This window comes from Ictalurus furcatus, chromosome 14 (assembly GCF_023375685.1).
Source record: "Ictalurus furcatus strain D&B chromosome 14, Billie_1.0, whole genome shotgun sequence".
NCBI lineage: Eukaryota > Metazoa > Chordata > Actinopteri > Siluriformes > Ictaluridae > Ictalurus > Ictalurus furcatus.
In genome coordinates this window covers 6,136,618-6,159,070 of record NC_071268.1, presented here as the reverse complement: position 1 = coordinate 6,159,070, position 22,453 = coordinate 6,136,618, and the positions used below count along the sequence as shown (strand labels likewise).

Genomic DNA, 22,453 nt, shown 5'->3' with positions numbered 1-22,453 from the left:
TGTCAGGGCCCATGGTATGGGTAACTTGCACATTTGTGAGGGCAGCATTAATACAGAAAGATATATACACATTTTGGAGCAACATATGCTGCCATTCAGAGCAGGTCATCAGATTTGAAATGAGAGTATATTTTCAAAAATAAATGAAATCCATTAAGTAAAACATCAAATAATGTGTTAATAATGTGTTTTCAATAAATACAGGATGAACAGAATTTGTTTACATTTTTTGGAAATTTGGGTTGTACACACACACACACACACACACATGCACTTATGGACTGACCGCTCTACATAGCCCTACACAATCATTCAAGTGTACTCATAACCCAAGCGCAAACACAGATAAGCATACAAACAGCATGTAGTGCTCTCACCTCTTCCATGGTTTTGGCAAAATGTTGAAGCATGCTGATTACCTCTTCATCTCCTTTCCCTAGAGCAAAGTTCTGCAACATCAAAGAAAATGACTCAAACTCCAAAACACTGAATAATTTAGTGTTCAGCTGTCAAGCCACAGTCATTCAGGGCACCTTCATGTCATAAATGAGCCTTTCAAAAAATGATTACTGTGAACTGCTACATTTAAAAAGTATATACGCAGTACAACGGTTAAGTTTTCACAAATGTGAACAAATGCGCTGGGCAAGTAAGAGCTCCTGACTAGCCTAAAAAGTGGTAGCTAACATAATATAATAACATATCACAAGCTCGGTAGCTAGTTAACCACATTAATACAGACTAAAATATATATATATTCTAATATACAAGAAAGTATATGATCACCGTGATCTGTTCCCTTAACAGAGATCAGTAAACTGTCCACCTGTGTTCAAGTTATGAGAGTTGATCCGTCTTCGCATCGCTCAAAATAAATATTATTCAAGTCCGTCGAGCGTATTTATTTTTATCTGTGTGTTTAACCCAGTTATACAGTCCCTGTTGAAACTACTGGAGCGGCAAGGGCATTTCATTTGTTTTTGAGTTTGAGATCAAAAGATGAATATGAGAAGAGAGTGTTAAGATTTCAGCTTTCATTTCCAGATATTTACATGTAGATTTGTTAAACAACATAGAACATGGCACATTTTTGTATCAGACCACCCAATTTGTAGGCGGGCATAAATTCTGCACCATGTGACTGACAGGTGTTTCCTGTTAGATTGATTGTTTAAACAATAAAAAGGTCTGAACATCTACTCTAGGTTCTAGCCTTCAGTTTCTCCTGTGAAGACTCCATTTGTTATTAAAAAGGATAAACCAACATGAAGATCATAGAGCTGTCTATGGGAGAAAAGCAAGCCATTTCGAAGCTGAGATCAGATGGATAAGGAATGAGAAGCACTGCATAAAGATTGGGTAACAATTTGGAATGTCCTGAAAAAGAAATTAGAAACCACAGGTGTACTGAGCAACAGACCCTGAATGGGTCGGCCAAGGAAACCAACAATAGGTGATGACGAACAACAACGAAAAACCCAAAAACAACAGGGGTGAAGGTGTCACAATCCACCTTTTGAATAAGACTTTGAGAGCAGAGATATAGAGGCCATACCACAAGATACAAACCACTCAACAGCAGTAAGAATCAGAAAGCCAGATTGGAATTCGCAAAGAAATACAGAGAAGCGTCACAAAAGTTCTGGAACCAGGATGAAAGGACAAAGTGTGGAGAAAGAAAGGATCTGCTCATGATCTAAAACATACAAGCTCCTCTGTGAAACATGGTGGAGGTAGCGTCAGGGATTGGGCTTGCACGGCTGCTTCTGGAACATTCTCACTCATCTTTATTGATGATGTAGCTCATGATGGTAGCAGCACACTGCCAACTCAACAAAGGACTTTGTCAGGGGATAAAAGTGGAAGGTTTTATACAGGCCAAGGCAATCACCGGACCTTAACCCAGTTGAGCAGCATTTCACCTCCTGAAGAGGAGACTGAAGGAAAAAACGCCCCGAAACAAACAACAATTGAAAGTGGCTGAGGTAAAAGCCTGGAAGAAGAAACCAACAGTTTGGTGATGTCAGGTTTGATGCAGTTATTGCAAGCAAGGTATATGCAACCAAATATTAAGTGTTATTTACTTGAATTTACTTCAAGACTTATCTGTTCCTAAACTTTTGCTCGCCTAAAAATCGTTGTGGTCCGATACAAAAGGTTCTTATGTTTTATGTTGTTGAACATGTCTAGATGTAAATACCAGGAAATAAAAGCTGAAAACCTAATCCCTCATCTCATATCCGTCTTCCGATCTCAAACCCAATCTCAAAATGTCTTTGGTGTACGGCACAAACAAACGAATTGGCCTTCCTGTTCCAATAGTTTCAGAGCGGACTGTACGAGAACGCGTATTTCCTGAAACAATCGTTTGTCATCCATGTGTGCTAATCAATCTGCGTAGTAAAAACCACCAGCCAGATCGCACCTCAGCCGCCGTGTGTAGTGTCGCAGGCAGACCCAACAAGCAGCGTGAGCTTAGACGACTTTCGACTGTGAACGATTTAAAACAACCAGATTTTGCTTTATAACCGAGATTAGGAGGGTCCCTTCGCTTAAGTTTCCTTCTCATTTTGTTGGGCAACATAGCAGCAAGTATGAATCATTCTCTAAAAAAATTCAACTTCGGTTATATACGGAACTGGTGGATTTTACACAAATACACAGCGTAAACAACGGCCGTTTGCAGAAAACACACAAAGGCACGGTTTCTTTGGTGTATTCAGAAGAAAGCATCCAAACAGTGTGCTGAAAGCCAGATAACGCAGAGTCCACACGAGTGGAACAGCGCCGCTGCTAGAAAGAGAGCTGATCAAGCAATAACACGTTCATTTGAAAAATGCACTGCTCATGAGGAAATAAGTAAGCGCTGAAAAGACATCGCTTCTGCGGTGATAATTTACCCGGCCAAGCATGTAACACCCATACAACAGTCAAAAACGTGGGTTTTAAGCAACTTTATGGTAAATAAATAAATAAATAAATAAATAAAATAGTTCATCCTTGTTATAACTTAGCAAGTCTCAAACGTTTCTCTAACACGCCATTCCTCAGCAGTACACAGGATGCCGAGAGAAGCATGATAAAAAGAAAAAGTGCTTGTTTTAAAAATGTAAAACCAACTCAGCTAGACTATTCAATATTTAAACAATATTAAAAAAAAAAAAAAAAAAATTTGACACTCGGTACGAATCAACTATTCTAAGTGGCGGCTTAAAACCCTTCTTTTCGACTGTTTGGATGCGCATCACATTTGGTTAACATGTTTAAATACTCACTCGCTCACCTGCCAATCACTTTCCCATTTATCGCACTTTTAAACACCGAAGACATTCATCAGTGGTACTTTTCATTTAAGGTTTTTTTTTTTTTTTTACATTGCCATCCATAATACACTGGCCATGCTAGATTATGTACTTTTTTTTTTTTTTTTTTTAGAAATAACTGTTGGGAAGTGCACTTTATTCAAATTTGCCTGAAAAGATATTGTTCTTTTTCTTTGAGGTATTTATTTATTTATTAAAAGCTATAGTTTCATCGATAGGGGGGAAAAAAAAACCAAAAAAAAAAAACCAGTGTGTTGGTTTGCTCTGTTCTGTTGCAACTTGCAAAAAGACAACAAGATGAAAAACAATCATGATCAGATCGTGATCCAGCCTGGAAAAATCGTGATCTGATGATATTCCCCATGTAGATCAATGTGCATGCACTGAATCATGGTGATTATGGTAATAATAATAATAATAATAATAATAATAATAATAATAATGATACACAATGTCACACCACTTAACACTGCTCTTATAAATCATATGGGGGGGAAAAAAAACTATTGTTTTACCTGTTTCTCATACGCAAGTAACTGTTTTGAGAGCTGCTCGGTAGCAAGGGCCATCTCATTCTAACGAGAGAGAGAAATTTCTAGTAAAATTCAACACACGTCAGTAAAATAACGTCACACGTATGTGTATACGGTGCATGCATGTGTACCTGTGCCCCAAACACTCTTTGCATAGACTGCAAGAACTGGTTGCTGTAGTCCGTAAGAGTGCTCGCATCTTCTTCAAACACACTGAGCAACGTGCGTGTCTGAAACAAACATGATAGGGTCAAAGAATTAAAAAAAAAAAAAAATCAGAACATTTAAAAAAAATAAATATACCTATACTAAATCTCTTTTAGTTAGAATATAACTTCTGCTCAGAGGAGATACTAACGTCCGGTCTGCACGGCGCACAAGGCTTTGTAACTGGGAGATATTAAAAATGACCAGCAGTACAAGGTACAACTCAGAAAGCTTTCCTTCTTGCTCCAGCTTTCAACTCGTTCTGCAAGGCAGTGTGTGTTTACGGGCGTGGCTGTGAAACTCAAGGCAGGTCCAGCAGATGTTTGAATTCTGCGCTAGCTTTTATCTCACTTTCACCGACATCACTGATTATACCCAGGTTTCGAGACGACGTTGCCGGCGGATATCTGTAATAATTATGATCGATTTGCATGGGATAATTTCACAAGCTCTTTGCGGCCCATGGATTTTCCAGTGGGATGTTAGCAAGATGACGTCAGGAAAACCCTATAGTAACAGCTGTACTTTATTTAGGTTTAATCAGTCACTTTAATTGATGGCAGGTGTGCACAAATTAGTATTTAACATGAGTTTGAATGTGATTGGTTGATTCTGAACACTGCCACATTCCCAATTATAAAAGGGTGTGCACACTTATGCGAGCTGGGTATTGGAAGTTTTTTTCTTTTTCTATTTTTTTTTTCCCTCCTAAAATGATTCTTATTGTTTTTCACGTTAGTTAATAGGGTCAAATTTCACAGTAAAAGGGTAGAAAAGGTTCTGACATGATTGAACTTGGTTTAAAAAAAAAAAAAAAAATTACACTACAAAAACTTGCCATTTTAACAGGGGCGTGTAGACTTTTAAATCCACTGTACCATGTTATGTAATTGAAGGTGTAGCCCCGAGCAGGGCGCAAACCTGTCGAACCTGACGTGATTACATGCCTCCCGAGTCTGAATACAACACACGAGATAGGGAACACTCGTTCTGAGAGGTATCGTCTCCACCCTCCTGTCAACAGCTGGTGCAAAAATTTGCATACCCTACTTTGAATGTGATGAGAGAACAAAAAGACATCAAACGTGGGTTATGTTTTCACACGTGAGAAAATGATGTTAAAATGTATTTTAAGGTATTAGATTAAAAATCTCTGCAACTCTCTCTGGGAAGCTTGTTTTATTCTCCAGCTAGTCGTCTTCCGCTCTTTCATAGTGTCTTTATAGCTTCATTTCTTTCGCTTCTGAATTATGTTCATATAACGAAACACACTAATAGCCGTATTCAGAATACCCATCTTCATAAGGTCAATGTTTTGTTTCGGCTCCTGTGTTTTCAGTCCGTTTGAACGTTTTACGACATAAATACGTGCGCAACCGTAAAGTGCGGGTGTAGAAATAAAAAATAAAAACGCTTGAATGATCACTTAGAAACATGTTCGGAGTGACAACCCCGCTGTTACTTAACTTGGATATGATATAGCTTACGATTATAATTCAGGATGAAACACCTTCTCACTTTCTTACTCTATTTTCTTACTTCCTCCATCACCAGGCTTACACTGCAATTAAGGATGGGCGATAAGCTAAAAATATCAGCTCACGATACTTCAGGACATTTCCACAATACAATCCTGTGCAGCAGGATATTAACCTGTACGCTTCCTAACAACAAAAAAAATATACCTTGAAAATAATTAGTGACATTACTTTTATTTACCGGTATATACATGTCATTTCTTGTGTTTGTTCATGACAACCTAAGCTATGTGATTATTTGATGTAAACAAATAATATTTACAGATGTAGCTCAAAAAATGTCATATAGATTCGTTACACATAAAGAGAAATATTTCAAGCCTTTTTTTTGTTTGTTTTAATCTCGATGATTACAGCTTACAGCTCATGGATATCAAAAAGCCCGTATCTTAAAATATTCTAATAAAGAATTTATAATATTTCTTTATTAAAAAAATCGGTAGAAACGTCATTTATACAGAAATGTCGACCTGAGAAGAGCTCTGATCTGATAATTAACTCAAAACACCTGCAAAGGTTTCGTGAGTCTCTAATCTCTCAGTCTGGTTCAGTACTCAACCACAATCATGAGGAGGATGAAAGTCAATGCTGCATTTCATTTGGAAATCAAGGTCCCAGAGTCTGGAGGACGAGTGGAGAGGGACAGAATCCAAGCTGCTTGAAGTCCAGTGTGAAGTTTCCACAGTCAGTGATGATTTGGGTTGCCATGTCATCTGCTGGTGTTGGTCCACTGTGTTTTCTCAAGTCGAGAGTCGATGCAGCGTCTACCAGGAGATTTTAGAGAGCTTCATGCTTCCATCTGCTGACGAGCTTTATGGAGATGCTGATTTCCTTTTCCAGCAGGACTCGGCACCTGCCCACAGTGCCGAAACTACTAGTGACTGGTTTGTGAGCGTGGTGTTACTGTGCTTGATTGTCCAGCCGACTCGCCTGACCCGAACCCCATAGAGAATCTCTGAGAGACACCAGACCCGACAATACAGACGAGCTGAAGGCCGCTATCAAAGCAACCTGGACCTCCAGAACAAACACCTCAGCAGTGCCACAGGATGATCGCCTCCATGCCACGCCGCATTGATGCAGTAATTCGTGCAAAAGTATTAAACCCTGGACCGAGTATCAGCGCATAAATTAACATACTTTTCAGGTCGACATTTCTGTATTATAAATTCTTTATTCTAATATTTTGCCATAATGGATTTTTGATTTCTATAAGCCATAAACCGTGATCATCAGGATTAAAACAAAAAAAAGGCTTCAAATATTTCACTTTATGTGTAATGAATCTAGAGTTCCACTTTCTGAATTAACTTACGGGAAAAAAAAAATTCCACAATATTCAAATTTTTTGAGATGCACCTGTAAAACAACACAAAAATGCAAATGATTAGAATTTCTTACAGAATAACAGTTATTATTATTATTATTATTAGTAGTAGTAGTAGTAATAGTAGTAGTAGTAGTAGTAGTAATAGTATTAGAAGAACTACCTTATGGCACACTTTAACTGGCACGTTGCCATTTTGTTTTGTTGCATAATATCCAAGTGACTTGTTTACGAGTTTGTTTCCACTTTTTGTTTTGTACATAGACAAGCCCCAAATCAATTTCCATTAGTTGCGCTTAGCTCTGTTCTGCCTTATTGTACTTTTAGTTATCTGTGAATGTTTGTCTTTTTATCACTACTGTAATGCAAGATCAATAAATTTTCCCTCTCTCTCTCTCTCTCTCTACCATGATCCTTGAGATTTTTTTAGGATACACGGTATGCATTACATGACCTAGGTCTGCTCACAAATTGTCAGTAGTGTTGCAAGTAAAACAATAAAATAAAATTGGATGGTACTTTATTTAACGTCTACAAAAACATTTCTATTCTTATATCGACAGTTTATCCTATATTTATACTTGCAATTCATTTTACATCATTATATTTACTTTTTTTTTTTGCTTTTAAATATATAGAAATAAATAACAATTACAACTAAATAAAGGAGAATAAATTTAAAAATGTTCATTTTAAAGATTAAGTAAAAAAAATTTAACATCAAACCAGCTGCTTCCAGTAAGTTGGTTAAAATAAAAACGTTAATTTAATTAAAAAAAAAAAAGGATATGCATGACATCTCAGAAAAGAAAACTGAAACAATTTATTACCATATCTATATTATACAGTCACATCACCCGGCTCTAATCTGTTACCACAGTTTCCTCCTGAATGCAACACATTTGTTCTGGTGTTTATTATAATTATTAATAATAATAATAAAAATAATAATATCGCAGTATATCCTTATATAACTCTCCTAGACATTATTCTGAGATACAGTAATATCACGATGTTATCTGGGACCTTGAAATTTATTGTCACGATCCCAGTGTTCCACGAGCTGAACCTTAAATAAGAACAGCGGCTCCTACAGTAGCTCATTTGGACACATTTGAAGTGTTATATATCCTTCAGTAAAGGCACTTATGTCTCGGAGTCGTGTTCACAAGGGACGGGCGTCTCATAAAAGTTTAAAAGCTGTGGCAGACAACAGGCACTCTGAAGGAGCACTACATTTACAAGTGCACGTTAAACTCTCCTAACAGTCGAGCTTGTCAGTCGCTGCCAGGCCGCGTTATTCGCTCCGTCTTTGCTAGAACATCTAATGTGTTTTATAGCCTAGCTGGGCTTTTATCAAAGCTGAGAAGCTTGAGCGTGACTACAAATTCATAAATGTCTCTCACACACACACACACACACACACACACACGCATGCAAAAACATACTTGAAGTCATGATGTACGTTGCCTCTGAAGTCCTGAATTAACGTCTGCCATGTGTCATGGAACGCATGCAACTTCATTGCATTCCTTTCATTTCATGTCTCCATTAATTTACAGCTAGATTGTTCTGAAATGAATTAAAGTTACTTTGGGTATTCTTTAGTTAAACGTCAAATCTGGAATTTCTATAAAGCGTGACATATGCGGTTTTCAAATAAAGGTCGGAATTCTCGATCTCCGACAAGGAAAAAGAACAAACTGAACAATTCCGACACGGGAACTTGGGGGGTAGTCCTCTCAACTGAGTTCAGGGAGTGACGTCAAATCAACATGGCCGCTCATGGCATGAACAGTAAACAAAGCAGCACTTCTCTTTTAAATGAGTTGTACTGTAGATCAGTCATACTGATGTTTTTGCAGAGTTTTTTATAAAAAAAAAAAAAAGTGATTTGTTAAAGCCAAAAATGCTTTATTTTGCTGGGGCTTTTTTTTTTTCCTGAAAATTTGCTGTAACTTGAATCAATGAAATCGCATTTGCACGAAATTGTTTTGCACAGTCTTTCGCAGTGATGTTTGTTGGTTAACGAGACTCACGTTGTGAATGCTCAGCTAAAATCTACGGAAAATCTGTTGTAATTTTGCAAAAATCGCGAGCTCCTCTGAACATTGTGGCGTTTGCTTGAATTTGCGTTAGTTTCTGCGATCGCAAAATTGCGAAAGCCTGGAGGGACTGCTGTATACTGTGGGGGGGTTTTTTTTCAGTAAATATATTTCCAGTGGAAATTTCACATGAAATTTTCACCAGACATCAGTATTAACTGGAAACAAAGAATTCACAACAAGTTTTGAGATACGTCTGTATCCGATTCCATCAATATGTTTCGCAACAATAAGGTTGTGAAGGTCTTGGGAGAGCTCTTTGCTTTTACCCATCATGAGATGGTTCTTGTGTGACACCTTGGTAACGAAAAACCTTTTTATAGACCATCAATTTACTAACCCAGCTGATATTCATTTGCACAGATAGGAGGTATAATTACTTACGGATTTCAGCTGGTTCCTTGCCTTACCTTGTCTTGGAGAACTGCTTTTTCTTAGCGTGATCAGTACTTTTTTCCCCGTGTCATTCCACTTTATTACACATAACTTTATTTATGTACTTTAACAATGTGAGTTCTTTATATTTCCGGATTTCTTGAGTTAATACTGATGTCCTGTGAAAATTTCATGTGAATAACGTCATAAGAAATATATGTTGACGCGTCCAATACTTATTTCCCCCCACTGTGTGTGTATATATGTTGTAGATAAATCAACGTATTTGCTTATTAAATCTATAAACACATCATCAGTGGACTGTTTAAATCCTCTGAAGTGGAAAGTCGGAATTTGGAATGATGTCATGTTCAACCTCAAGCAGTGAGGGGGAAAAAAAACCATGGACATCTCCATGTTCATCTTTTGTTAGCAACCAGCTGTATATTTTCCTCCTCAAAACAGCGAACTGTACAGTCAGTGTTATAGCTTTAACAAGTGAATATGTCTATGTTGATTGATCTAAAGTAAATACTTGTGTATACACAGTATAACTTGTTTAAAGATGCTACTTTGTTTACTGTTGGTGCTGTGAGCGGCCATGTTGATTTGACGTCACTTGCTGAACTCAGAGTTAAGGAGACCATCCAGAGTTTCCGATTCGAGGGGTGTTTTCTTTGGTTTTTATTCCTGGTCAGAGGTTAGAAATTACGTGTTACATGACCTTTAGTCGAACGCAGCCTTATAGACAAGTCGTATGTACAAGATTAGAGCAGCACATGCAATTAGACCCATTACTTCAGGAAATATAGGTCTCTTCACAGAGATCCGACTAGAGTGAACTATGTCCAGCAAGTATCTCTGGTGAGGAATGATTTGCTTTTGGCCAGGATGAGCATGCTAGGATATGCTAAAGGATATGCCACAATTAATCAGCTGTTAGGAATAAGAGAATAAGAAAGGCTTGGTACAGAAAGAACATCTCCCATTCATATACACGTCACAAAAACAGTGCATCCAGAGGTTGTGTTAAAAAAACAAAACACCACCACAGCACTAAGCACATGACACAAGATATAACTGTTTCATTCTGCGTCTCCACTCAGAGATGCAGAGCCATCATGCTGTGATAGGTGACATGAAGGAATAACGTAATTCAACCAGAATTATAAGGTGGAAAAAAAGCCTTTCTCTGGTTAAAGGTGCTAAAATACAGAGGGGGAAAAAATTGAGGCAATTCTCCTGAGTGAAAAGACTCCAGATGAGAATGAGCTGCAGGTCAGTGTGTGAAAGTGCCTTCCACTTCACCAGACACAAAGAGAACACAAAGACATAATAGAAACCATAAAAGGTAAAAAAGAGTTAGCGCAGAGATTGGAGAACGTCACTGCTGATTACCGTGATGAATTTCAACCACACGTTCTACTAAAAACATCCCCACGTACCGGTCACCTGAAGATTTCTTCTAACACCAAACAATTCCCAAACAAAGCATGCCTGGGGTCTAGGAGCTAGACTTACTTCTGACTTTCGCAAAATAAATAAAAATTTTATACGTTTGTTTAAACATAAGACTTTCCAACTGGTTTGATGCTGTGGTGTGGCTACTCTTTGACAAATCCCACCACCTGCTGCACTACGCACATGGTCTAGATGTTGGAAGGAGCTATTTAAATTAGGCATTGAAAGGTCGGTTTTGACTTCTTAGCCGCCCCCGTAACGGACACAACCGGGAAAAACTATCATTTGAACTATAGAACCAATCGTTCCAGCAGTCAGTTACAAGGTCAGTCCACAACGTCCGTCACGGGAGCGGCTGAGAAGGGTCCGCCGTCATTATACGGTACGAGAGCGGCCTCTAGAGGAGAAATAAAAACCATCGCTGACCAATTTTGTTGTGATATTCGAAGTGTTCTTTAATTCATTTCGGATGTCTCCATTTTGTATTTGTTATTTTGGAGTGTTACTTTTCGGTTCAGTTTGGATGTATATCTTTTATTTACTTTAATGTTTATTAGTAGTTAATATATATTCATATTTATTTCATTTTAAAAACAGTACAGTACATTTTCATGGTAAGGTCAGTACTGTTTATTTCTGTAATGAAGTTTGACAATATTTTACTTGGAGTTTTATGTTTTCATTCGGTACCAGTTTTAAAATCTATCGGTTGATTAATCGGTTCTCGGCAGGTAGGCACCGCCCGACTTATTTATCGGTAAAATCCACCATCGGTCGAAATTTATAATAGCTTGAACGAATGCCAGAAAATATCTGCAGAATCAGGAATAAGCCAAACCGTTAGCCTTTTTGCATTTTCAATCGCGAGTACAAATAAGATGCTTCATCACCAGAGATACTATCTGAGAGAATAAAGACTATAGCTACATAAATTTACCCCTCACAGGGATTCAAGTACTCACTCATTTCCCATAACCTGCACGAATGCTTTAATTAGCTCGTCACATTTAGTACGTTAGTTGCCACTTTCCGGGCATGTTAATTGGACTTCGGGACAAAGGCAACATCAGGCAGCCCATCAGAGCTTTCACTTGGACTAGCTAATGACTTGTCCACCCATGCATGGCATGATGGACATGTCTGAAAAGGCAGAGTTTCACACTTCAGGCATGAGGGACTTGGAAAGAGTGCGAGTGCGCATCAGACGGAGGAAATAGTACATGGCACACTAAAAGGCAGTTTATATACAGTACATAATTCATTCGAAGTCAACATACACAGGTTGTAGGAAAGGAAGCAGCCTCGTCATTTTGCTGCATGATGGTAGTAACATACCAACAGCACAATAAGAACAGCTGTATTGGCATCCTGTAGCGATTTAGACTCTATATTTCTACAAATAGAGGCTCAGTGGGTAAAAAAGGTCTATCCAAATCTAGGATTACAGTGTATGCAGAGTTTCAAATGTTCTCAGTGTCCATGTGTGGTTTCCTCCTAAAAACATGACAGACTGGTGACTCTAAACTTGTCCCTAGGTGTGAATGAGCGTGTGTATAGTATGGTGTGCTGTGATGTGATGTGATGTTCAGTGCTTCAGCTATAAAAAAAAAAAAACAAAAACGTTTGTTTGCTTTTGAAGCAAACAATAATCAGACGGGTTTCAGTTTTGGTATTGGAAAAAAGGGACTTCATGTCATCTCTAATAGTAACCGGGGTATAACCCCGATGTCCTGGTGAAATTCCCCCATCGGCCCATCTCTATCATGGCCCCCTAATAATCCCCATCTCTGAACTGGCTACATCATTCTCCTCTCCACTAATAGCTGGCGTGTGGTGGGTGTTCTGACGCACTGTAGCTGTCCTCACATCATCCAGGTGGATCCTACACATTAGTGGTGGTTGAGGAGATCCCCCAATCTCTGAGTGTCTAGAAAAGTGCTATATAAATGTAACTGTAACTAACTAACTTTAAGATCATTACCTCATTTGAAGCAATTTCTGACGTAATCCTTTTAAGAGCTTGTTTATAATAATAATAACAGCAATAACTTTTTTATTGGTTATATTACAAGTACATATTAGTGATTGCATATCATACAATGATGGGGTGGCTGTCGGTTCGATTCCCGGCCCACGTGACTCCACATACCGAAGTGTCCTTGGGTAAGACACTGAACCCCAAGTTGCTCCTGATGGCAAGTTAGCACCTTGCATGGCAGCTCTGCTACCATTGGGGTGTGTGTGTGTGTGTGTGAGTGAGTGAATGAATGGGTGAATGAGACCCAGTGTAAAGCGCTTTGGATAAAAGCGCTATACAAGTGCAGACCACCATACCTGCAAACAACCCCATTTAAATAGGAGGTCAAGTCCCAGTTTCTGCGAGTGATTACGGGACACGTGAACGACTCTGCAAGGTTTGTAGGTCTTGTGGGGAAACATGACAATGTTATGACGCTCTCAATTTTGACACAAAAACCTTGAACTAGTTCTCTTAAAAAACATCTGGCACAGAGCTGGTGTAGACATTTTTGCGAGGGTTTTTCCCCCCCGAGACGGTCTACAGTCAGCGTACCACCGAATACAATTTGACGCTCTGCTTTTGAACGTGATGCACAATAAATTTCCTGAAAACACGTACGCTCAATCTTTACAACTACTGCCAACTCTTTTGATATCATTTTAGTTGTAATATTTCACATTCTTCATTCATTAACTGCTGTGTCCTGGCAACGGTCGAAAAACGCTGGGGGCAAAGTGGGAACGCATGCTGGAGAGCTGACACACACTCATTCATTCACACATAGGGGCATATTACTATAGTCACTCCACCTACAGCATGTTTTGGGATGTTGGAGAAAACATGGAGAACACGTGAAACTCGGCACAAGCGGTAACCCGAGCTCAGGTTCGAAACGGGGAATCGTGACACAGCAACGCTATCGGCTACAGCACCGTGCTCTCCTGCTCATGTTCTAACTCTGACGCATCTCTCAGCCTGACCGAGAGGGTCAGGGAAAAACATTGAATCCTTTCTCATGGTTCTTTGAAAATCTTGCCGATGCCGATTCCGTGATGTGCTTTCGATTGACGTCTTGCTGCATGATATATTTCACTTTTACCTTACAAGATCACCTTGTCTACTCAGCGTGGCTCAAGGTCCCTTTCCAGAACCTTCACACTAACTGTCCCTCATTGGTGGAATGAACTTCCAACCTCAATCCGGACCGCAGAATCTGTCACCATCTTCAAAAAAACAGCTCTAGACCCACCTCTTCAGTGAACACCTAACTAACCTCTAAAACGCCAACCCCACGTTATCCTAAATATACATAAATAAATTTAAAAAACACCTACTCTGGCTATTACACCTCTACTCTGCGCACTTTGCTTTCCTAGACCTCAATTATAAATATTGTACAGCAGCACTACTTGTATTGTTCTCCACTTGATATATCGCTTTGCTTGTATTTCCTCATTTGTAAGTCGCTCTGGATAAAAGCTTCCGCTAAATGAATAAATGTAAATATAAAGACCAAAATGTAAAATAGAAATATTTTCATTTTCACCCAGAACCCAGGGCGTCCAGACTTTTGCACTCGACTGTAAGTGCGTCTGCAACGTATACAGTGTAACACCGTGTATCTGTATCTGTCTATTTACAACGTAAAGTATTCAGACCCATTTGTTTTTTGCACACATAATGACAAAGTGAGAAAAAAATAATACAATTTTGTTTTTGGTAAATTTCAATTTAAAAATCAAACCCTTCACCCGCAGTCTGATTTCGTGTGCACTTTGGAGCAGGTTTTCTTCAGCTGCATTCACACTTCCCTTCAATTCTGATCAGTCTTTCTGTCCCTGCCATTGAGAAGTACCTCTATAGCACGATGCTTCCACCACCATGCTTCACCGTAGGGATGGCATTCGTCACTTCATGCGTAATACCTGGTTTTCCTCAATTGTAGCGCTTGGAGGTCAACCCAAAGATTTTAGTTTTTGTCTCATCAGACCGGAAACTCTTTCCCTTCATGCTCTCAGAGTACTTTAAGTACATGCCATATGCCTTTTACGCAGGAGTGGTTTCCACTTAGCCACTCTAAGTCACTTCTGAAGCTCTGATAGTGGGCATTGTGTTCTCGTTGGCTTCCCTTGGTGACCTCACTCCCCGAGTTTAGTCAGACGGACAACTCCTGGTGGTTTAAAACGTCTTCCATCTCACAATGATGGAGGCAAGTTGTGGCAAGTTTCCAAGCTTTGGAAATGGTTTTATACCCTTACCTAGATCTTTGTCTCGGCACAGTTTGATCGCAGAGGTCTATGGAGAGTTCCTTGGACTTCATGGCTTGGTTTTTGGTCTGAACATACACTGTGGGACCTTATACACACACACACACACACACACACACACACACATATATACACGTGTGTGCCTTTCTAAATCTCCAAATCTTAGACTTAGAGTGCCTCAGCCAAGAGTCTGAATGTTTAGTTAAATTATATATTTCAGGGGGGGTTTTTTTAATTGTTTTTTTTTAAATAAACGTGCAAAATTCTGTCATTATGGATTACTACTTGTAGCTTATTTGGCCAAAAATGAAAAATTCAACACATTTTAAATGAAATCTATAAACAAATGTGCAAAAAAGCGAAGGGGTCTGAATACTTTCCAAACCCGCTGCACATGTTGGATCAGACAGTGCACGTGTGTACAGTTGAGGTCATGAAGTTTACATACGCCTTGCAGAATCTGCAAAAATGTTTGTTTATTTATTTATTTTTAATTAAGGGGGATTACGACTATTAGAAAAGGGGCAAACATTCACCGATTCTCAAGAACACAACACGGTACATTAAGACCCGGGGGGTGTAAACTTTTGAACAGAATGTCTGTTGTAAATTGTTATTATTTTGTCTTCTGGCAAACAGGTAAATATCTAATGTAGCATCTGAAGGGCAAGCTTAACCAAAATAATACATTTATAATAATATTTCTTTTAAAATGATTAACATTTTGCAGATCCTGCAAGGCATATGTAAACTTATGACCTCAACTCTATACAGACAGACAGATCGGTAGATAGACAGAGAGAGAGAGAGAGAGAGAGAGAGACAGGGAGATAGGCAGGCAGGCAGACAGACAGACAGATAGGTAGATAGACAGATAGAGAGAGAGAGAGAGAGAGAGAGAGAGAGAGATAGGCAGGCAGACAGGCAGATAGGTAGATAGACAGATATAGAGAGAGACAGACAGATAGGTAGTTAGACAGAGAGAGAGAGAGACAGACAGAGATAAGCAGGCAAACAGACAGACAGATAGGTAGATAGACAGATTCAGAGAGATAGGCAGACAGATAGGAAGACAGACAGAGAAAGATAGGCAGAGATAGATAGACAGAGAGGGCGCTAGAGAGATAGGTATACAGATATAGACAGGTAGATAGATAGACAAGCAGGCAGGGAGACAGACAGTGAGACAGACAGATAGATAGATGGAGAGACAGACAGAGAGATGGATAGATGGATATCATCTTGTGTGTGTATGTTGGTGTTATACTTGTTGACACTCAGTGTGATGTGTGCTCGGTGGCAGGCCTAGTGTCCTTCATCTACCTCACTGACACCTCACTGACCCCCAGCCCCCCCCCCACGCCTCCGAGGACTTAAATTCACTATTCTAAACTCTCAGAAACGACTCAACACGGCCGAAAAAGAAAGAGCTGTCAATCTGTAAACAATCTGGGAGGTGGCCACTTGTGCCTGTTGTTTATAAACCAAAAAACATGAAACATCCCCACTTTAATAATCTGTCCGGCATCATAACACACGGGATTTATAAACATTTATACTTGGGATTAAATGTTGGAGAATTAACACTAGTCGCCCTCAGTCCTCAGTACTCAGTTCTCAGTCCCCAGTCCCCAGTACTCAGTCACGGAGCTGCTGCTGCTGTGTGTCGACTCCATGACTGCAACCTAACAGAAGAAAAGTCTACACGCGATTACATACAGCACGCACTTCACGCGCTCCATATCACCGCACATCCATGACTCTCCTACCTGCGGGCTGTCCTGTAGAGCTTCCTCTAGCAGTAATTTGTGTACGGCCGGCATCTTGCTGACGAATGATGTTGCTTTAATTATTTAAGATGTAGGACTCGGTTCTCCAGAATGCACTGCACGGCTGGGTGGGAGAAGGGGGTGGGGCTTGTTCGTATGGGCGGTGCTTATAAACACACCTCCATGATACTTTTATTTTCAGAATCATTTTAATGATAAGTTGTTTTAAGAACATTTAGAAGAAAAAAAACTCGTGCATGTTATCATGTCGATGTGGAATGATATCAGAGTGTGCGTGGATTTTATGATAATAATAATAATAATAATAATAAATACTCATGGTCGCCATTTGTGGTAAACCTTATCTAAGAGCGCCCCATAGTGGACGACTAGGGCTGAGTTTAGGCTGAATCACTAATCAGTTTTTATATGTAGTGGACACGTCTTGATACATGCTTCAGAAAATTTTTTAAATAATAATTAATTAATAACATAAAAAAAAAAACATTAACATGCTCCAGTAATATTTCTACATTATAATATCTTTTAACACTTTCAAGCTGAAATAAAATAGCAATTCATCATTCTTTACAAAAATACCCATCATGAAACATAAGCAAATGAACAAATAAGCAAATCTAATAGCAAAGCTACATAGTTATGGAAATGAGGGATATACAGTTGTGCTCATAAATTTACATACCCCTTGCAGAATCTGCAAAATGTTGATAATGGAAAGGAAAAAAAGAGGAATCATTAAAATTGCATTGTGTTGTTTAGTTAGTGCTGGGGGGGGGGGGGGGGGGGGGTGTTGAACAGGATGATCGGTGTAAGTTATTATTTTGTCTTCTGGGAAACATGTAAATATCCAATATAGCTTGTGAAGGGCAGTACCCTGCAGTACCCAGTGTGTCGTGTTGCTTCCTTCAGCATCAGTGAATGTTTGCAACCTTTTGTAATAGTTTACTGTAAGAGTCTACTGTATTGTAATAGGGTTTGTGGAGGTCACTAGTATGCTCTTTAGCATAACTGTCCTCATAGGGCTGGATGTCACATTTATCAACTAACTCCACCACATAGACAGGAATGGTAATGTTTTCCTCTTTGTGTAGATGTCTCTGTGTGTTTGTGTATGTAAACAGCATATGCATATCTGTTTATGTGTATACTGTTCTGGTTATGCAAACGTGTCCATATAAATTGCATAAATATATCCATCTTATGAATATGTCCAATTACAGTTTTTAATGTCTACATTTATTAATGAATTGATCAGTTGTTCTGAATTTAGATGAAATCTGTAGATTAGATCTGTAGATTCAGTTATGACACAAAGTCTATTCAAACTGAATGTATTTTTAATAAAATTTAATCAACATAATAAACATACTCTGCATTCTTTGGCATAAGGTATAATGATTGTGACAATTAAAGAAATTTATGTTTGCCATCTACCTGACACATTAGCTAGTCCATCCATACACTTTTCCTACCGCTTATACAGGGTCGTGGGGAGCCTGGAGCTTATCCCAGGGAACTCGGGGCACAAGGCAGGGGACACCCTAGACAGGGTACCACCCATCGCAGGGCACAACCACACACTATGGACAATTTGGAAATGCCAATCAGACTATGACGCATGTCTTTGAACTGGGCGAAGAAACCAAAGTACATTAATCCACCATGTCCCCACATTAACTAGTCATTGAAGATCATTAATCTATTAGAACATCCTCTCAGCTCCACTACACGTTATATGAGTGTACAGAAGCAAAAAGAAATTGTGGACTGATATGATCACTGTGGTACATTCTTGAGGTATTTCCTTTAAAGGAATGGTCGAGAGAAATGACCAAAAGGGCATTATAAGACTCAACAAGAAACGTCATCAATTTCAAAAGCTCTGGGGCACTTTCATCTGACTGGAGGCTTAGTCATGCATGTACAAGACGTTCAAAAGCCTCCTCTTTTATACGTAAGAAGCCAAAAAAACACCAAAAAACCCCCCCAAAAACATTCTGAGTTTTGTTTTAAATTAATTAACAGCTTGGCAGCAGACACGGCTCAGAGGAAATCATTGTTTCAAGAGAATGCACAGACTGGTCCTTCGCTTGAAGAAAAAAAAAAAAGCTCACTGAATTTACTTAATTCAAAAGCGTACATTGGGTCCATGCGATTGAAATGAGTTACATTAACACAGTTTGCTTTTATACATCCAACATGATTTGATAATGTACGTATTTTCAAAGCCCTGAATAAAACCAAAGCTTGCAATTCAATTCTATTCAATTTTATTTGTATAGCGCTTTTAACAATGAACATTGTCTCAGAGCAGCTTTACAGAAATATATAAACACAGGATGGAGATTTGAAGTGTGTGAATTTATCCCAATTGTGCGAGTCGGTGGCGACGGTGGTGAGGGAAAAACTCCATAAGATGATGTGAGGAAGAAACCTTGAGAGGATCCAGACTCAGAAGGGAACCCATCCTCATCTGGGTAACGACGGATAGTGTGAAAGTAAAGGAAAGTTCATTATGGTTTTAACATGAAGTCTGTTATTGAACTAGTCCACTGTTCACTAAAGGAGACCTGAGTGCAAAACTGCATGTAGTAATTGCAGTCCTAAGGCCATAGTAGCAACTGTAGTCCCAGCAACCACAGCGAGAATGTCCATGTGGAATTGAGGTCCAAAACTATTTCCATGGTACTTCAAGCGGTAACATCCTAATCAATCTCCTGCACTCTCACCCAAGCTGAGGCTCAAACCCAGGCTCTGGTATTGGGAGACAGCAACATTGCCCACTGTGCTATTGTACGAAAACCGTTATTTCTGAATGCTGGTCACACTAATGGCATACTAATGAGACCTCACGAGGTTGTATCAAATGTAACACACACTGGCAATATGTTAGATGTCTTACTCTCAACACCTCCAGGATATGGGGAGACAATATACCAATCTGTTTTATGCATGACATCGCATTTACCCATTCCTTCCCCTTCCTTCTTTCTCCCTGTCTTCACTGATGAACCCCCTCAACCTGACCAGAACGACATTGAGGCATAGGTAGACATTTGAAAGGACAGCAATAAAGTGTGGGTGGCTAAAAGAAGAATAGCACCTTAGCATTTGGGTGCTGCCGACTAGGGAAGCCCAGCTGGCAGCCCACATCCTGGACTACCCAATATTTAGGAGAGCAGTTCTGGAACAGCTTGAGACTGGAAGGAAATCACTGGGATGAGCTGACATTGGAGAAAGGGGACTGTCCTTTCACATTTGACCAGAAGCTTCTTAACGGCTGCAAGCATTTGCCTGAAGCCTGACCTCAGAGTCCGAGCAGGCTTGGCACTAGAACAATTCATCACCCAACTTCATGACAGCACATTGGAGTAATATGGTGCGCCCAAAGAACAACACTTTGTCTAATAGTTCCACCTGGCAGAGGACCACATGTCTGTGCTTGCAGGCTCAGGGATTAAAAACACAACTATCTCAATAATCAATGACCAAATCAGCTCCACAGAAAAAGACATCACTGCAAGCCATGGGGTTACATGGACTAGTGCAGCTGCTGCTGAAGCAAGGGGTCACCTAACAGGTGCCGGGTGGTTGGCAAGTTGAGGAACCTGGCGATGTGAAAAGGCCCAACAGGTATCCACATCACGCTGTGCAGGGTCTCATATTTCCCTCAATACTTAACTGACTTGTCTTTCTCTTCTTTCTGCCTTTTCCATAGAGATTCCCCTAGAAATGTAGGTGGATCAGGTCAATGTGGGTCCGTGACCCTCCCCCCAATCAAAGTGTGACTTATATTGCCAGAGCTCAAGGGCTTTGGTGGATTCAGGCTGTGTGCAGAGCCTGATCTGCCAATGCCTACATTAAGATGAGGCATTGTAAAGCTATTGGGAGATGAAGGTGAATGATATTCAAAGAGATGCATTAAAAATTTAATACAAGTGCCACACACAGGATAAAGGTGGCAGTTAGGTCTCATCTTTCCCACCCAGTAATTTCAAGAAGTAAGAGTATGTTCAGCTAGCTGTGGATTTAGGACTGGGCTGGTCCCAAAAAGTAAACTAATAACCTAAGAATACTTTTCCACATGGTTCATTATCACTGGGCACCTGGAGGTAGATAAATCATCAGTTAATGGTCCATTTCTATTGCTGGTGGTGTGTGCAAAGGAGGGTTGGGCGTAATTAAGGGAACAAATGTGAGAATGGTCCAATATCCAGTATAAATGAGGTTCAGTAAAACTCCACACTTATCATTTGTCACTTATCACAGGAGAATTTCAGTTCAGGAGAGGCAACAATCCTATTTGCACCATGAGATAAAGCCCTCGTATTATTCCGCTCCTCTAACTCAAAATTACCCTTCATGGGCCCTTCAAGGTCAGATAGTGGGTTGGGGAAGTAGGCTCCAAGGTATTGGGAATGGACAACACAAGGCAGATTTACCAACATAGGAAGATGAGTTCTTGAAACACATCAAATCCTACTTGGAGAACATCTCTCACCAGAGGTTGCCAAGTTGCAAACTGACTTTTTAGACGTGTTTTGTCTCAAATGCACTGATTTCATCAAAGACCACATAGACTCCCTCTGGTGTGGTTATGTGCAGTCAAAAGTGGTTCTTTCTGTATGCTAGAGTTGTAGTCCAAGCCACCAGAGAACTGGTTCATTTTGATGGACCCGGGCAACTCCACATCACCCCAGATTACAGATGATTTTAAAGATGTGCCTACAAGGAAAGGAATTCTAATTTAAAGTTCTACCCCTCAGTTCCTCTCTTGTGTCACTGGTATTTTTGTGTTGCATGCATGCAGACATGTCTCCCCTAGTGGCCAGTGGCCATATTTGGACATATGTGCCCCCATCAAGGAGCAGGTCATTCAGTTAAGGACACCCTCCTCTCATACATTATGGCTCTCAGGTCACACAGTGCACACAGAAAAGAAGTCCAAACCGGGCCACACATTTCAACAACATTGGGCTAGAGTCACTGAGAATACCCCAGTATATGCTAGTTTGAAGTCCAATATCAAGAACATCATTGATAAATTAATAATATTCAAAAGGTAATAACATACAATAATTTTAATGAAGTAAACACACTATAAAGAAACTTGTCATTTCCTTAAATAGTTCACCAGGAGACTGTGTGCATGTGTGGAGACTGTATGCCACCTGAGGTCACTGTGCACCAGTTTCTACAAGTCTAACAGGCCTCGCCAAGTGGTGTGAATGTGGTGATCATCTTTAAGTCCCCTTTTCAGCTAGTCCTCAGATGACATCCATTTCTCATAACATTGCCAGATGATTTTCACCTGCCCAGGTGTATAGGAGGTGGGAAATCAAACATTAGTTACATATGTAACTGACTCTGTAAACCTTTGATAACCATCAGGAAGTGGCTCAGACCGGATGAGAAGAACAATAACCAATCACAGTGTAACTGAGACACATCACAGCATGTAAAGTAAAATGGAAAATAAAAGCAGAAAAAATAAATAAAAACTGTGA

General features: G+C 39.6%; 1 protein-coding gene across 1 annotated transcript in view; it reads right to left on the bottom strand.

Annotated features, from left to right (window-relative positions):
* appl2 (adaptor protein, phosphotyrosine interaction, PH domain and leucine zipper containing 2) overlaps positions 1–17,341 on the bottom strand; it is a 42,280-nt gene extending 24,939 nt beyond the window's left edge. The window contains exons 1-4 of the mRNA XM_053640982.1: positions 16,926–17,341; positions 3,988–4,086; positions 3,839–3,898; positions 378–449 (exon numbers count right to left, since the gene is read on the bottom strand). Coding sequence (XP_053496957.1) covers positions 378–449; positions 3,839–3,898; positions 3,988–4,086; positions 16,926–16,979 — 285 coding nt within the window. The 5' untranslated portion in view covers positions 16,980–17,341. The remainder of the gene's footprint in view (positions 1–377; positions 450–3,838; positions 3,899–3,987; positions 4,087–16,925) is intronic.
* Between the last annotated feature and the right edge of the window lie 5,112 nt (positions 17,342–22,453).